At 49.7% G+C, this 18,165-nt stretch overlaps 1 protein-coding gene across 1 annotated transcript; it reads right to left on the minus strand.

Moving 5' to 3' along the window:
• Positions 1-377: 377 nt before the first annotated feature.
• LOC124552386 (RING-H2 finger protein ATL64-like) lies at positions 378-12,348 on the minus strand. Its single transcript, XM_047126649.1, has 3 exons — positions 12,283-12,348; positions 10,040-10,269; positions 378-612 (listed from the first exon to the last, which is right to left on the minus strand). Exons 1-3 carry the CDS (start codon positions 12,346-12,348, stop codon positions 378-380), a joined length of 531 nt encoding a protein of 176 aa, XP_046982605.1.
• Between the last annotated feature and the right edge of the window lie 5,817 nt (positions 12,349-18,165).

Consider the following 18,165-nt stretch of genomic DNA (forward strand, 5'->3'; position numbering starts at 1 on the left):
TCAGCCAGCAGTAAAATCTGCTGGAACAAACAAAATTATCGACGGAAGTGATGACACACAAAATTTTCCAAAACAGACCGCACATTTGTTCGTTATGATGGCGACTTGAATATTTTGTGGAAGCGACGTAATACAGCAATTTGTCGACTTATGTTTCATAGTTCAGAGAGATATTTTCAAAATGGACAGCATGTGTTGTTTCATACATTTACTCGCACTGAGCTAACGAAAAGAGTTCAGTACGTTCTTGAAGATACGACATTCAACATTTCCAAATACAGTGCGACCGCCGACATACACAGTTTAATGCACTGAAATGTTTGGACTGGCTGTATTCTTCTGCGGGGTACGGTGAGACGAGCTGCTGGGGTGGCGGCCTAGTCCGGCACTTGGAGGCGGCGCCTGCACAGCGGACACGAGCCCCGCCAGCGGCACCACGGCACCACGCACCCGTAGTGGAAGGCGTGGCCGCACCGCAGCACCACGGCGTCCCCAGTGCCGCCCCCGGCCGCCCCCACCGCCTCCAGGCAGATGGCGCACCGCTCCCCAGCCACCGGCGCCGCCCGCTCAGGCCGCGTGCACGCGCCCGTCTTGTGTATCGCGCCGCACCGCCTGCCACACGTGACGTCACACAGTGCTACCTGCAGAATTTCGACGACGACTGCGACCACGGGCTTAGTGAAAATCTGTAATGAAGCCATTGCGCTTTACTAACTAGGTTGGCCACACAAGCTGTAGTCTGAAATCCTTACAGAATAATGTTGGGACTCTCCTTCGAAAACAAGACCGATTGGTGCGCTCGCGCACCGAACCGATCGGCAAAATGTCAGAAAGATGTAGAATAGGGCCCCTGGCCTCGCCTACCGGCCTCCTCATCTTCCTCGGTCCGTGTAGTCCTATCTTACACGTATTCTCTCTCATCCTGTCACCCCATCTGCCTGGCTGGTCATCTGGCCTTCTCGCCGCTCAGGTGCCCGCACCAACTCAGTCTACTCTCCCTAATCACATCCACCATCTCCGGCGGCTTGTAGAGCTCTTGCAGTTCGCGGTTTTTCCTTTTTCTCCAGTCGTGCCCATCCTATTCTGGCCCAAAAATCTGTCTCAGAACAGCGTTCTCAAACGTCAGAAGTTTTCTTTCTGTCTTCTTCATCATAGTCCAGGTCTCTGCTCCGTACAGGACGACAGGTCGTGTTACTGTCCTGTAGCTCCTAATCATCTTAGTGGATCGCGATAGAAGCCGGGACTTCAGCAGCTTTCTGACTGCAAACCTTGACCTGTTTCCTGCCTGGATTCTTGCCATCATTTCATGGTCTATCTCGTTCCTTTCACTGAGCACTGCCCCAAGATAGCTGAACTCTCTTACCCTTTCAAATATTTTACCATACACATCTAAAGTTTTTTCGTCGTTCTCTCTGCTCACAACAGTGTTTTTGGTCTTACCTGTGTTTACGTTCAAGCTTCCTGTCATTCCCTCTTCCATTAACAATCGTGCCATCTGAACCAGATCTTGCTCATTCTGTGCTATTACAACTACATCATCCGGATAAGCCAGGGTATTGATTGTTCTACCCGGGTGTATTCCTGTCTGCAGGCTCGATACCTCCGTCACTGCTCTCTCCAGAACCAGGTTACACAGAGGGGTGCAGCAGAGGCAGTATGTCTCTCGCACTTCAGTCTTCACCTTGAATTTCTCTGACTTCTTTCCGTTCACTTTCACCATGCTTGTAATATTTTTATTACTTTGAGCTTTACACTGTTCAGATATTATTCATTTCGATGGCTATTTCGACATATGCTGATTGTCAAAACGTTCTGAAAGCAGCCAACCACTAAGTAACATACTCTGTGGCTAAAAAAAAAAAGAAAAGTTCAATACTGGAAATTCGATGGTACTGGCGTTGGATATTGGGACCCAATATAACGTTGTGACGTGCTGGAACAAAATTCTCAGCAGTGTGAAACTAATTACATATGGCGATACAAATCTACTGTAGCATGACGACAAAAAAGTTAATTAGACCTTTACTTACACCCTAAGGTGTAACATATCGCTTTGGAGAAAGTGCCGTATTATTCCATCTGTTTCTCTAACTGACGAGGGATAGTCGATACCCTCAACAAGCATTCTCGTTCTTTGGTAAATAAGTGTTTATTTCGGAACCGCATATTGTGCGGGAAATTTTCTGTTTCTTTTGTCCATGTCTAGAGAGTAAAAGTGGACGCAACGTATTTGCAAGGCAGGAGGGATGTGCACCAGGATTTCCTGCTGGTCGGTACAATTATTCCACGAAATCGGCGTCCCACCTCGGAGATTCACCGTTTAAGGCATCGGTCATGTCGTCACTTGCAAAGGAAAACTCGTAGAAGACGTACGGAGGGAAATGACAAAGGCTAGTATGTACTGTGAGCTGTGTTCCATTTAACGTGAAATGTACGAGGGTCATTGCAAAGCTCATGGCAACTATTTTTGTCTCGAAATAGTAACGAATTAAACAATTCTGAAATATGCAAACGGAAGTTTACCACATATGACAACATTGTTTTTGCGGCCTAAAACAAAACAAAACCAAACCAATTACAAGTAGGGAGATAGATGAACACGCACAAAGCCATAAAGATAAAGAAGATGAAAAGATGAAGAAGAAAAAAAGTTTGTCATGGCAGACGTGTTTTACTGTCAGTTGCAACAGTACACAGTGCATTATAAACCAGGCGCATTCCATGGCATCAGGAGTCTCCCCACAAATCCACAGTAACGTGACGGGACGTGACGCTAGATCGCAGCCCTGTCCAGGAGAACAGAGCGTGAAGGGAGACCACGGTGTGAGCTGAGCAGCCATTCAGCATGGGTGTTACCCGACTTGAACACCTCTCTCTTAGATAATGATTGCAGTTCGCTGTGTAAGGAATGCGAGGCAGTGCCACGAGGAGTTGTGGAAGCGGTAGGAAACGCTGCTCCGCCGTACCAGACAGTTACCTCGGTGGTTAGGTGCATTCTCAGGCGTGGCAGGGCTGCAGCGGCCGGCGTGCACAGATCCGGCGGCCTGTCGGCGGATCATACGGACTGTGCTCCTGCCCAAATCAGCCAGTGCTCCGAGAATGACAGAAGATGGACGGTGCAGGAATTGTAGCGCCCTACTGGTATTGAGAAGACAGCGATGTACAGGATTTTACGCTACGGGTCACACATGTTTTCCGAATGAATTTTCACTCTGCAGTGGAGTCTGCGCTGGTGTAAAACTTCCTGGGATATTAAAACTGTGTGCCAGACCGAGACGAACTCAGGATCTTTGCTTTTCGCTGGCAAGTGCTCTACTAGTCAGCGACCCCAGCACGACTCGCGCCGCTGCCTCAAAGCTTTACTTTCGACAGTACAGTGTGTTCTACCTTACAAACGTCACAGAAGATCTTGCAAGGCTATCAGTCCTGGAAGACAAGATATTGCGGAGGAATGGCTTACCCACACCCTGGGCGAGCACTTGCTCGCGAAAGGCAGAGGTCCCGAGTTCGAGCCTCGGTCCGGTACACAGTTTTGGTTGACTGGTTGGTTTGTGGGATTGAAGGGACCAGACTACTAGGGCCATTGGTTCCTTTTTCCACGAACTTGAAACACCCACAAAGAATAAAAACAAACAATGTAGATGACAAGAGACGTCACAGGAGAAGAAAGACACAGACAGAGACTAGAAAAAAAGGAATTAAAATCACACCGAGCGTGACAGTGGCTGGCCAACCATAGAAACAAAAAAGGAAAATCCAACCACCAAGAAACACGCTAAGAACACCAGTCTAAAATCGTAGGCCAAAGGCCACGCTCAGCACAAAAAAGGACAAACAGATCAAGCGATAGAAACCCCGTGCACGAATAAAACTAAAAATAGGTCTGCCACCGCAACGTCATCTGATAAAAGTGCAGGAAGCGTATCAGGCAGCGCAAACGTCTGCCTGGGCGGAGTTATAAGCGGGCAGTCCGACAAGACGTGGACCACCGTCAAAGCTGACCCGCAGCGACATAAAGGTGGGTCCTCGCGGCGCAGTTGGCAGAGGACAACAGAGTCCTTGCGATACACCCGCAAGGAGGACCACCCCGCACCAGTAGCCTCCTTGATGACCCGAAGTTTGTTGGGTAAAGGCAGGGCGCGCCATTCTTCACCCCCAGGTGCGAAGTACCTTCTGTCACTCTCCGAAAGGCCAATCTCCAAGGCTGGTGCACCGACAGCCTGTTTGGCCAGCGTGTCAACATGTTCATTGCCGGGAATCCCAACATGGCCTGGGGTCCACACAAAGACCACAGAGCGGCCGCAACGGGCAAGAGTATGCAGGGACTCCTGGACAGCCATTACCAGACGAGAGCGAGGGAAGCACTGGTTGACAGCTCGTAAACCCCTCTGGGAGTCACTAAGATTACGAAGGACTCACCTGAGCGGGAGCGGATATACTCTAGGGCGCGAGAGATGGCGACCAGCTCGGCAGTGAAAACGGTGCAGCCAGCGGGCAGTGAGTGTTGCTCATAATGATCCCTAGAGTAAGAGCATAATCGACACGACTAGCAACCATCGAACCATCAGTTTAAACTGCCAGGAAGTTTCATGTGTAAAGATGGTGCAAAGCGGGTGCCTCATGCACTAAGTGAAGTGGAAATGTGGACACGTCGTGTGCATGTAGCGCGCTAGGTGAACTTCGGGACAGCGCCTATGAGCCACAATTGAAACATCAGGCCGCGGAGTGGCGTCATCCACGTTCACCACGCAGCCAGCAGAAATTTCGTCGCAGTCCCTCTCCTGTCGAGTTAATGGTCATCACACTCTGTGACATGAGGGGAGTAACTTCGCGCCATTTCGTCCAACACGGGCAAACTGTTATTGCGCGCTACTACCGTCACACCTTCCTGCAGCGACACTTACCACAGCAGAACGTCCCGCATGCCTACACGGTGCATTAATTCTCCAGGACAACGCGAGAGCCCATACGGCAGCGTGTGTGCGGGATCTGCTCGTGCGATGGGGATGGCAAGTACTGCAGCATCCACCATGTTCGCCGCCTTGCGATTATGACTTCATACAGAAACTGAAGCAGGCATTGCGTGAAAGTCGCTTCAGAACGCGCGAAGACATTGCCACGGCAGTGACGTGTGAGATCCGACGATTCGCTAATGGTGAGGCCACGGGTATTCGGCGTTTTCCACAGCGTTGGCAGTGCGTAATGGATTCAAAAAATGGCTCTGAGCACTATGGGACTTAACATCTGTGGTCATCAGTCCCCTAGAACTTAGAAAGTACTTAAACCTAACTAACCTAAGGACATCACACACATTCATGCCCGAGGCAGGATTCGAACCTGCGACCGTAGTGGTCCCGCGGTTCCAGACTGAAGCGCCTAGAACCGCACGGCCACACCGGCCGGCCCGTAATGGATTCATTGGGAGACTATTTCGAGGGACTCTTCAGATGTCACAGGTCCGCGTTCCTGCCTTTTACTATTGCGTACTGTTGCAATTGATAGTAAAGCACGTTTGAGAGGACAAAATTTGTTTCGTATTTCTTCTCGTGCTGTTCTTTTATGGCGGTGAGGGTAATGATTCCTCTTCCTACGCGTAATGCTTACATATGAACTACCTTTCCATTTGTTTATTTCAGGATCTTTTAATTCGTTACCATTTTCGACACAAAGAACAGTTGCCATGACTTTTTCAGTGACCATCGTGTATTTCGGAGGTGGAATACATGTGCATTAAAGAATCACAATGTGAATTTATTTTCGAGTGACTGGTATCTGGGATGGAGTTGGCGTCTTTGGGAAAGGAGTCTGTTGCTTCAAGATATAGCTACACGGTCCAGTCAGACAGTTAATAGAGATAAGTAACGGCGACCACGAAAAATTTCATTTGGTCCACCTCCACGCCCGAAAAGCGGTAGGGGCGTTATATTCCAGTCCAGAGCCGCATTTTCAGAGTCTGGTAACAGTTTTATGCAGTCACTGATGGAATTACGTTCTGTGCTTCTTTAATCGATGTTCAGCTTTCTCTGTTTGCTTCCTCCTCCTGCTGGCGCAGGCATCAGAGTGAACTGCGCTATGTTTGCCATCGCTGTGTGCGGCTGTTTCATCGTGCATGCAGTTTGTATTAAGGTTGTACAGTTGAGTGTGGAGCACAGGCATTGGTGTAAACACATTAAGAGCGCACCGTACATAAAGCACTCCGCCTTCAGGCCACAAGTGGCCCATCGGGACCATGCGACCGCCGTGTCATCCTCAGTGGAGGATGCGGATAGGAGGGGCGTGTGGTCAGCACACCGCTCTCCCGGTCGTTATGATGGTTTTCTGTGACCGGAGCCGCTACTATTCGGTCGAGTAGCTCCTCAATTGGCATCACGAGGCTGAGTGCACCCCGAGAAATGGCAACAGCGCATGGCGGCTGGATGGTCACTCATCCAAGTGCCGGCCACGCCCGACAGCGCGTAACTTCGGTGATCTCACGGGAACCGGTGTATCCACTGCGGCAAGGCCGTTGCCCGCACCGTACGTGGTTGGTTTGTGGGATTAAAGGGACCAGACTGCAACGGTCATCGGTCCCTTGTTGCAAAACTCAAAAACTACTATACAGAGTAAAAAACGGATAATAGAGACAACAGACAACACAGGACAAGAAAAACTCAGACAAAGAACAGACATAACAAATTAAAATCACACGGAGTGTGGCGGTGGTTGGCCGACCATAGAATAAAAAAAGGAAAAGCCAACCACCGAGAATACACTAAAAACTCAGTTTAAAACCGTAGGCCAAAGGCCAGAATCAACACAAAACAATAAAATAAAACATAAACATTCATATTAAATGATAAAAAACCCCTGTCCGAATAAAACGTAGAACTAAGCCAGCCATAGCAGGGTCATCAGTTAAAAGGGCAGGGAGCGTATCAGGCAGCGCAAATGTCTGCCTGACCACAGCTAAAAGGGGGCAGGCCAGCAAAATGTGGGCCACTGTCAAAGCCGCCCGGCAGCGACACAGAGGAGGGTCCTCCCGACGCAGTAAGTAACTGTGTGTCAACCGGGAGTGGCCAATGCGGAGCCGACAAAGGACGACTGAGTCCCTGAGGTTGGCTCGCGTGGATGACCGCCACACAGTCGTCGTCTCCTTAATGGCACGGAGTTTATTGTGCGTGATCCGATCGCGCCATTCAGCGTCCCAAAGCGCAAAAACTTTTCGGCGGAGGACCGCTCGCAAATCAGTCTCTGGGAGGCCAACATCCAGAGATGGTTGCCTGGTGGCCTCTTTCGCCAGGCGGTCAACATGTTCATTGCCCGGGATACCGACATGACCGGGGGTCCACACAAAGACCACAGAGCGGCCGCAACGGGCGAGAGTATGCAGGGACTCCTGGATAGCCATCACTAGACGAGAACGAGGGAAACACTGGTCGAGAGCTCGTAAACCACTCAGGGAATCGCTACAGATCACGAAGGACTCACCCGATCAGGAGCTGGCGACCAGCTCAGCAGTGTAAACGCTGCAGCCAGCCGGCATTGAACGTTGTTCGGAATGGTCCCCTAGAGTTAGCGCATAACCGACACGACCAGCAACCATCGAGCCGTCAGTGTACGCAACGCCAGATTCATTGCAAGGAGGGAAAGAAAGCGGCAGCGGAAGGCCTCCGGAGGGACTGAGTCCTTCGGGCCCTGTGCCAAGTCGAGCCGAAGGCAAGGGCGAGGAACACACCATGGGGGTGTACGCAGAGGTGCCCGGAAAGGAGGCGAAAGAGGTAAAGCCCCAAGCCCGGAGAGAAGCTCTCGGACGCGGACCGCGATCGTACTGCCAGCCCTGGGTCGACGTTCTGGAAGATAGACGTGCGACTCTGGGAATAGTAGCCGATAGTTAGGATTCCCGGGCAAGCTGAAAACATGGGCAGCATAAGCGGCCAGCAAACGTTGGCGCCGTAACCGCAGTGGAGGAACACCTGCCTCCACCAGTATGCTGTCCACAGGGCTGGTACGGAAAGCACCTGTGGCAAGGCGTACCCTGCTGTGGAGGATTGGGTCCAGTACCCGCAGCGCAGATGGGGATGCTGAGCCATAAACCAGGCTCCCGTACTCCAGACGAGACTGGATTAACGCCTGGTAGAGCCGTAGGAGAGTAGATCGGTCGGCGCCCCAGCTGGTGTGGCTCAAGCATCGCAGAGCATTTAGATGCCGCCAACATGCCTGTTTAAGCTGCCGAATATGAGGCAGCCAAGTCAACCGGGCATCAAAAAGTACACCCAAAAACCTGTGGGTCTCCACCACAGCAAGAAGTTCGCCGTCAAGATAAAACCGCAGCTCAGGATGGACCGTTCGGCGCCGGCAGAAATGCATAACGCGGGTCTTGGCAGCCGAAAACTGAAAACCATGCGCTACAGTCCAAGACTGCGCCTTGCGGATTGCGCCCTGTAGCTGTATTTTTTGCGTAATCAATTTATCCATATCTGAACACACTCAGAGTTCCTGTCTTTTAAATGTTTAAAAGCAAATCCTACATGTTTACATTATGTGGCTGTGTGTGTATAAATATTGATTTTGGAAACAGACATCTAAACATGTAAGATTGTCAATTATTTATCTCTTGTCGAGGGTGCTACGTGACTTTTCAATTTTTACTTACTTGCGGTCTTCGGACGTAATGCACTCGGCCAGTCCCATAAATCATGACATGCTGCAAATGGAAACACACACAAATCTCTCAAACATGATTTACGTAGCGACTAAACCATTATGTATCCTGCTAAGAAGCTGTTGTTCACGGCGCACCAAGCGCGGTATGAGTCTGGTGTTCGTGTAGCATCCCAGTGGCGACCGGAATTGATATGGCCGACAGCGACCTCGGCGCATCGACGCGGCTGATGCAGTGCCGCATTGCCGCCTGCTACAGACTTGTGAATGCCTCTCTCTGGCGGCGAGTGACGTGTCGGACCTAATCAGTTACGTCGCGCACGATGCCACTGCCTTTTCGGAACAACAACCGATTTTGTTGGACCTGAGGAGAGTTCATCTCCGTGGATAGCTTGGAACTGTAGCAAGATCACATCTCACAACGGGAGGCCATGACATTGGAATCACAGATTTACTTGAAACTTTGTCCACCTTTAGCAGGCCATTAAAATAACATAAGGTGCAAGTAGTAAGGTGCACTACTGTGGCAGCCCCGAGAAAATAGCGAGAGAAGTTTTACGCGTCTGTCATGTAACTGATGTAAATGTGCGCAGGTGCCGGACGTTACACTTCATGAGGGTCGTGTGGTTAGCGTCCGAGCATCGTAAGACGAACGTGTGTGAAACGACGGTTCGAGTCATGGTCAAACCTTCATTTTTGTAGTACGAGTGTAAATTCTCTGATATTAAAAAAAATCGCACCTACACCGTTCGTTCTCGCTACATTACCTACGTCTCACTGCTACGCATATTAACTGCCAAATGGGGCCCGCCTCTGTGTCTGCAGCTCGAAGCGTCGACGTGCAAAGTAGTTCTGGGCACCTTACCAGATTGCCTGTATAAGGGATTTCGCAAATCACGACAGGCATACATTTTCAGGGAAACGCTATGCGTTTCTTCATTTACTTGTACATAGTTATAAATATCTTTGTTCTAGTAATTAAATTTAATTGAAAGTAGTAAGTAAACAAATAACGTGAAATTCACTAAAGGTTCGTGCAAATACACGGTTTTTAATTATAATACCTGTCAAATGTCATACGAATTAAATAATATGACATGTGATGAAAAAAAATAGATTAAAAATTAAGTTTGAGCGGGAGTCGAACCGTCGCCTCATATACGTTCGTATTTATGTAGCTCGAACGCTAACCACTCGACAAGCATGTTTTCTAACGTCGCACCTGCGCACAGACACATCATTTACGTAAGACACCCGTTTTCTCGGAATTGCCAGAGTGGTGGACCTTACTGCTGGCACGCCACGTTGTTTTAATGGTGTACTGAAGGTGTACATACAGAGTGTGACCCCTCGCCAGTAGCAGAGGGCCAGTGGGCGCCTAGGGCTACTACCTACCTACCTGCAGAGCTTGACGCGGCGCCGCCGCCGGCGCCTGAGCCGCGTCCTCCTGCGGACGCCGGCCAGCCGGGAGCCCAGCTCCTCCACCACCAGCTCCACCACCGCGCCGGCCACCACCGCGTCCACCAGCTCGGACAGCGCCGCCTGCCGGAGCGTCCAGCTGCCCACACTGACCCCAAGTACACAGTCCCAGAACTGCTGGTACTGGATATGGCTGCCAATACCAGATGTCTAGGACGTTGCCCCTCAAACCGAAGCACTGACTCGCTGCTCTAGGATGCCCCCCCCCCCCCACCCCACTCAAGGCTTCACTGGCCGGTCATTGTGGTGGACACTTTCATGACTGTAACACCAACTCTGACAGGATGGCTGTCAACATAGAAGAGGAGGAAGTGCAGCTGCAGCTCCAGGACCCCATTCTGTATAGTTCATACCGATCGGTGCAGTAGGTTAGCCTCGGTAGTGTCGTCATTTTCGGTTCTTTATGCGAGGTTCCTGTTCAATAAGCATCTGAGAGCTGTTACCGATCGGTCCTCCTGCCGATTTTTCGACAACTGCATCGAGAGGTTTTGGATTTCGGTATGGCCCTCATGTTCGGATCGGTGTGGTTTATTTACACCTACAATTCGTTATTTTAAACGTATTGAGCGGGTTTAGGTTTGGACATAGTGATTGTTTTACTAAAGAATCACTGCAGGACACGCCCAGTTGGAAAGTGAGTTCATAATAGACTATTTTCTTTTGTTAGAAATACGGTTACGTTAGTTTGTTCAATCACCTCAGGTTATGACCATGTGGTGCATTTGACCTGTGGTCGTCACACTGTGGCGCTGACAGCAGTCCACATACGCAGAGGTGTGTTGGTGCATGTCAGAGTGCGGTGCAGCCTTTATCAGACGTGCTAATGGTGACTCTGTGTTCAAAATGTCTCAAAGAACACATATTGATGACGTTATGAGGGGCAGAATATTAGGAAGACTGGAGGCTGGTCAAACGCAGGAAGGTCGTAGCATGGGCCCTCCATGTGCCACAAATTGCCATCTCAAGATTATGGCAAGGATTCCAGTAGATAGGAAATGTGTGCAGGCACTACAGTACGGGACGCCCACAGTACACAACACCACAAGAAGACCAATATCTCACCACCCGCAGATGGCCACGGAGTACTGCAGGTAGCCTCGCTCGGGACCTTACCGCAGCCACTGGAACAGTTGTCTCCAGACACACAGTCTACATACGACTGAACAGACACGATTTATTCGCCCGGAGAGCTGCAAGGTGCATTCTACTGAGCTCTGGTCACAGGAGAGCCCGTAAAGCCTGGTGTCAAGTACATGGTCATTGGAACAGTGGTCCCAGGTTAAGTTCACGGAATAGTCCAAGTATAGTCTGAACGGTGATTCTCGCCGGGTTTTCATCTGGTGTGAACCAGGAACCAGATACCAACCGCTTAATGTCCTTGAAAGGGACCTGTATGGAGGTCGTGGTTTGATGGTGTGGGGTGGGGTTATGTTTGGTGCACGTACACGCCTGCATGTGTTTGACAGAAGAACTGTAACAGGTCAGTTGCATCGGGATGTCATTTTGCAGCAGGCTGTCCGCCTTTTCAGGGATGATAATGCACAGCCGTACCGAGCTGCCATCGTGGAGGAGTACCTTGAAACTGAAGATATCAGGCGAATGGAGTGGCCTGCCTGTTCTCCAGACGTAAACCCCATCGAGCACGTCTGGGATGCTCTCAGTCGACGTATCTCTGCAGGTCTTCAATCCCCTACGACACTTCAGGAGCTCCGACAGGCACTGGTGCAAGAATGGGAGGATATACCCCAGCAGCTGCTCGACCACCCGATCCAGAGTATGCCAACCCCTTGTGCGGCCTGTGTACGTGTGCATGGTGATCATATCCCATATTGATGTCGGGGTACATGCGCAGCAAACAGACTTATCACCAGTACCGTGGACTTGCGGATCTGTGTTTCGTGTGTGTTCCCTATGTAACTATGCTGTTAGCGCCAGTTCTGTGTAGTGCCACGTTGTGTGCCACCACATTATGCAGTTATCCTTAATTTATAAGCATGAGTGTGGTTGAGATAATTCGGGGTGGTAAGAGCTGTATTTGTGAAACAGTCGCGGGTCGTTTGCCGACCGCGGTTCTAGACTAATGCCTGTCGCGGTATTATGATGGTGGTGGTGACGCTGGGAGGGGTGTGTGTAGCGGAGCGGCAGCCTACACGCGGTACGTACCGTGTTGTGTGGGGCGGCCAGCCAGCTCAGGATGTCCTGCAGCTCGAAGCTCCAGTTGGCGCCCATCCCAGCTGCCGGGTGCGTCGGTCGCCCCTGGGACCCCGGCCCCAGCCTGAGCCGCGCTCGACCTCGCCCTCACTCGCTGACCGACCGGCAGTTGGCTCGTCCAGCACACGCGCGCCGCCAGCCGCCGTAACCGCGGAAACCGCCACAATGGCCGCCGCACTCGCAGCAGCGACATGTGTAAACAACAAGGCGCCAACTGAAAACTTTGCAACGTCAGGTTTTTGTTGCCAGTACTATTTTACTACATAACTAGTTTACTGTCCAGCATAATCGCTGTTGACATTTTTATACACTACTGGCCGTTCAAATTGGTGCTCCAAGAAGAAATGCAGATGATAAACGGGTATTCATTCGACAAATATATTATACTAGAACTGACATGTGATTACATTTTCACGCAATTGGGGTGCATAGATCCTGAGAAATCAGTACCCAGAACAACCACCTCTCGCCGTAATAACGGCCTTGATACCCCTGGGCATTGAGTCAAACAGAGCTTGGATGGCGTGTACAGGTACAGCTGCCCATGCAGCTTCAACAAGATACCACAGTTCATCAAGAGTAGTGACTGGCGTATTGTGACGAGCCAGTTGCTCGGCCACCATTGACCAGACATTTTCAATTGGTGAGACATCTGGAGAATGTGCTGGCCAGGGCAGAAACGCCCGTACAGGACCTGCAACATTCGGTCGTGCATAATCCTGCTGAAATGCAGGGATAGAATGAAAGGTAGAGACACACGGGTCGTAACACGTCTGAAATGTAACGTCCAATGTTCAAAGTGCCGTCAACGCGAACAAGAGGTGACCGAGACGTGTAACCAATGGCACCCCATACCATCACGCCGGGTGATACACCAGTATGGTGATGACGAGTACACGCTTCCAATGTGCGTTGACCGCGATGTCGCCAAACACGGATGCGACCATCACGATCCTGTAAACAGAACCTGGATTCATCCGAAAAAAAGGGGTGTGAGCTGAGCTGCTAGAAGAGCCAGCAGCAGTGTGTGGTGCAGCCAGACTTTAAAAACCTGTGCGCAATCCAGTATCGACGTGCGGTTCTCACAGTCTTCGCGTAATTGTTACGGTACCTGTCGTCTCTTTAGACAATATGAACGTGACAATTTTTCGCCAATTGCTCAAATTTTGTGGGTAGAACCATCACAGACAATGTTGCTTTATGGGGCCACAAACAGTTGTGTTGAACGTGATACTTCATGCCATCTTCACGAAGTTGGTGGTTTACCGGTTTGTGGGTTCACTCTGTTGCGTGAGAGAGAACGTACGTCTCTGAGTACACGTCGCGTGCCGCGCGGATGTGCGTTGGTTACGCCGCACTCGAGCAGTCAGCTGGATCACTTATCGCGCAACACCGACTCACCTGTAATAACCACGGACTGAAATACGGAGGTAGCGGTGTCCTATTGCTGGCGGCGGAGTGATAAAGGAGGTGGTCGAGGTTACAGTGGCGCTTTATCTAGACAAAGGATTCTCTCTCTCTCTCTCTCTCTCTCTCTCTCTCTCTCTCTCTCTCCCTCCCCCTTCATAGGTAAGTGCCTATTAACAATTTTTGTTGAATGGTATTTCCTTACGACATTTCCGTTTCTTTTTTGTTTACGTATCGGCCTTTCGTTTGTGTTGGTTTTCAATTCCTGTGACACAGTTTCGTTGTTCAACGGCACGGGCAGACTATCTCTGATCCGGGAGTACCGCTCACAGTCCAGTCGCAGCTCGGGGTTAAAGGCGGCCACCTGAGCGAGGCGACTGGTGGAAGATTTCGGAAGGCAGTGTACAAGTCGTCCGCACACGCAAACGTCTCTTAACTAATTGTGCCAAAACCTTGCTGCTTTAGCACAAAAGCTTAGTGCTTTTTTTTGTCAGATATCGGCAAAATGGAAGTTAGTTTGCAGTGTTGGCGACTACTAGTGCGGTACCAGTACTTCTGTCAGCGTTCACACGAGCCACTATTGTGCGTAAGTAGCTCGTCGTTACACACGTGAAAGAGTTTTACTGTGCAGAGCTAGTCCACGCCATTCTTGCGTTTATCTTGCCTCTTCTCCTAGCGAGTGCAACATGTCACCTGTCGGTACTCTGGCTTGTAGTTCTATCTGTTGTAAACTACAGAAATATGAAATGCACTGTACGCCCGAGTAACCTTGAATCACAATTAAATTTTTTGTTTCGTTTTTTGCAGGTAAGCCAGGCGGTCAAATGCGAGGGGCGCAAGCCAGAGTGAGTGAGTACAAAGAACACCTACACTATGTGACCTAAAATATCCAGACACCCACAGAAACATACGTTTTTCATATTAGGTGCATTGTGCTGCCACCTACTGCCAGGTAGTCCAGATCAGCGACCGCAGTAGTCATTAGACGTCGTGAGAGAGCAGAATGGGGCGCTCCGCGGAACTCACGGACTTCGAACGTGGTCAGGTGATTGGGTGTCACACTCCTAATCATCCCTAGGTCCACTGGTTCCGATGTGATAGTGAAGTGGAAACGTGAAGGGACACGTACACCACAAAAGCGTACAAGCCGACCTCGTCTGTTGACTGACAGAGACCGCCGTCAGTTGAAGAGGGTCATAATGTGTAATAGGTAGACATTTATCCAGACCATCACACAGGAATTCCACACTGCGTCAGGATCCACTGCAAGTACTATGACAGTTAGGCGGAAGGTGAGGAAACTTCGATTTTGTGGTCGAGCGGCTGTTCATAAGCCACGCATCACACCGGTAAATGGCAAACCACGCCTCGCTTGGTGTAAGGAGGGGAAACATTCGACGACTGACAGTGGAAAAACGTTGTGTGGAACGACGAATCACTGTACACAAATTGGTGATCCGATGGCAGGGTGTGTGTATGGCGAATGCCCGGTGAACGTCATCTGCCAGCGTGTGTCGTGCCAACAGTAAAACTCGGAAGCGGTGGTGTTATGGTGTGGTCGTGTCTTTCATGGAGGGGCTTGCACTCCTCGTTGTTTTGCGTGGCACTATCACAGCACAGGCCTACATTGATGTTTTAAGCATATTTTTGTTTCCCACTGTTTAAGAGCAATTCGAGGATGGGGACTACATCTTTCAACACGATCGTGCACCTGTTCATAATGCACGGCCTGTGGCGGAGTGGCTACACAACAATAACATCTTTGTAATGGATTGGCCTGCACAGAGTCCTGACGTGATCCTATAAAACTCCTTTGGGATGTTTTGGAACGACGACGTCGTGCTAGGCCCCAACGGCCGACATCGATACCTCTCACCAGTGCAGCACTCCGTGAAAAATGAGCTGCCATTCACCAAGAAACCTTCCAGCACCTGATTGAACGTATGCCTGCGAGAGTGGAAGCTCTCATCAAGGCTAAGGGTGGGCCAACACCATATTGAATTCCAGCAATACCGATGGAGGGCGCCACGAACTTGTAAGTCATTTTCAGTCAGGTGTCCGGATACTTTTGATCACGTGGCGGCCAGTCACACACTGTCGTGCTCCACGCGCCTTTATTAATGACAGCTCCGCCGTGTCCCGCCACCCTCACGATTTTCGTTCTCATTCGTTTTCACTCTGGGACGCTACCTGACCGTAGATTATCATATTTTTCCCTTGTTTTGCTTGTGACAAACAGCAAAGCGCACTCGAACTTCGGCGGCGAGTATTGTATTTGTTTCGTTCCAACATGTCGTCATCTATTCTCGGTCTTCCTTCTTCCATTTGTCTCCTCATCCTGCAGCTTATTATCTGGACTTTTTAGCAAACATCCGGTTGATAATTACTCTTCATAATATTGTTCTGTGTTTAAAGATCTGTTGAAGTATATGCAGATTTCCTTTGGAACATCGTGACCCTTAGTCTATTGTTTCTCACCTTCGTTGCTAAAGGCAAGTCGAGAGTTATCTTTATTAATTGTTTGCAGATGACCGTGAAAGTGTAAAAGCCTTATCCTGACCGTAGCTGTGGTTTTAACCTCCACCTTAATATCTTAGGGTTTCCGTCATAATTGTTCTGTCTTCATTTTGGATGTTTCTGATTTGATATCTGCTACTAACTTAACAGTTTCAACACTTGTCTTCTGAGAACACTGTTATGATGCTCTACACTTCTGACTTCCGGGATGAAGATGTTTTTGTAATATCCGTTTCAACTGAGTTTCCTTGTTGTTTATTTTACTCAGTTCCTTCTTTGGTTTATTCCCTATTTAGATTTTCTGGTTCACTATTGTCACCTCAATATACTGCGTCTTGCGGTATTCAGTCTGCTTTTAGGAGATTTCGTAATGGCGGGAGCAAGAAGCACTGCGCGTTCTCTGCTGTCTCGATTCATCTACATCTACATCTACACTCCGCGAGCCACCTTACGGTGTGTGGCGGAGGGTACTTATTGTACCACTATCTGATCCCCCCTTCCCTGTTCCATTCACGAATTGTGCGTGGGAAGAACGACTGCTTGTAAGTCTCCGTATTTGCTCTAATTTCTCGGATCTTTTCGTTGTGATCATTACGCGAGATATATGTGGGCGGTAGTAATATGTTGCCCATCTCTTCCCGGAATGTGCTCTCTCGTAATTTCGGTAATAAACCTCTCCGTATTGCGTAACGCCTTTCTTGAAGTGTCCGCCACTGGAGCTTGTTCAGCATCTCCGTAACGCTCTCGCGCTGACTAAATGTCCCCATGACGAATCGCGCTGCTTTTCGCTGGATCATGTCTATCTCTTCTGTTATTCTGATTAAGAGCGCTACCGACACTGCCGAGACAGACCATTATACGACGTTGAATGCCTCGTGAGTGGCGTTCTAGACGTATGACGTGACAAGAAAAGTGCACAGGGGTGGGGTGATTCCGGGGTTACGTTACAAAGTTTCAGGGATGATACAGAAGGGCAAATCTATCAATATGAGGTTATGGGACCCCGTCCGGAAACGACCGAGTCGGAAGTTAAAAGCGAAAATCTTTCTGATACCGCTGACAGAGGAATACATTTACCGGTACTGTTGTCGCTAAGATTGTAGGGTAGGCAACTTTCAGAGGTGGCAATATGGACAAAAACAAGGAGAAATGTTCAGTGAAGATGGGCTCTAAAATGCATACCTTAACAGCTGTGAGCACTCGTTCGTAAATGATCATATAAAATTAATTGTTGGTAAGGCGGGTACCAGGTTGAGATTCATTGGGAGAGTCCTTAGAAAATGTAGTCCATCAACAAAGGAGGTGGCTTACAAAACACTCGTTCGACCTATACTTGAGTATTGCTCATCAGTGTGGGATCCGTACCACGTCGGGTTGACGGAGGAGATAGAGAACATCCAAAGAAGAGCGGCGCGTTCCGTCACAGAGTTATTTGGTAAGCGTGATAGCGTTACGGAGATGTTTAGCAAACTCGAGTGGCAGACTCTGCAAGAGAGGCGCTCTGCATCGCGGTGTAGCTTACTGTCCAGGTTTCGAGAGGGTGCGTTTCTGGATGAGGTATCGAATACATTGCTTCCCCCTACTTATACCTTCCGAGGAGATCACGATGGTAAAATTAGAGAGATTCGAGCGCGCACGGAGGCTTTCCGGCAGTCGTTCTTCCCGCGAACCACACGCTACTGGAACAGGAAAGGGAGGCAATGACAGTGGCATGTAAAGTGCCCTCCGCCACACACCGTTGGGTGGCTTGCGGATTATAAATGTAGATGTAGATGTAGAAAATCGCTAAGCGGGTCTAGCGCTTCTGTCCAGTTACTCGTTGACCAGTCTGCTATGGCAGTACAAACGGAAGGAAGTAAGTTGCCAGGTCCTGATGGAATCCTAGTTCAGTTTTACAAAGAGTACTCTACA

This window comes from Schistocerca americana, chromosome 10 (assembly GCF_021461395.2).
Source record: "Schistocerca americana isolate TAMUIC-IGC-003095 chromosome 10, iqSchAmer2.1, whole genome shotgun sequence".
In the NCBI taxonomy this organism is placed as follows: Eukaryota; Metazoa; Arthropoda; class Insecta; order Orthoptera; family Acrididae; genus Schistocerca; species Schistocerca americana.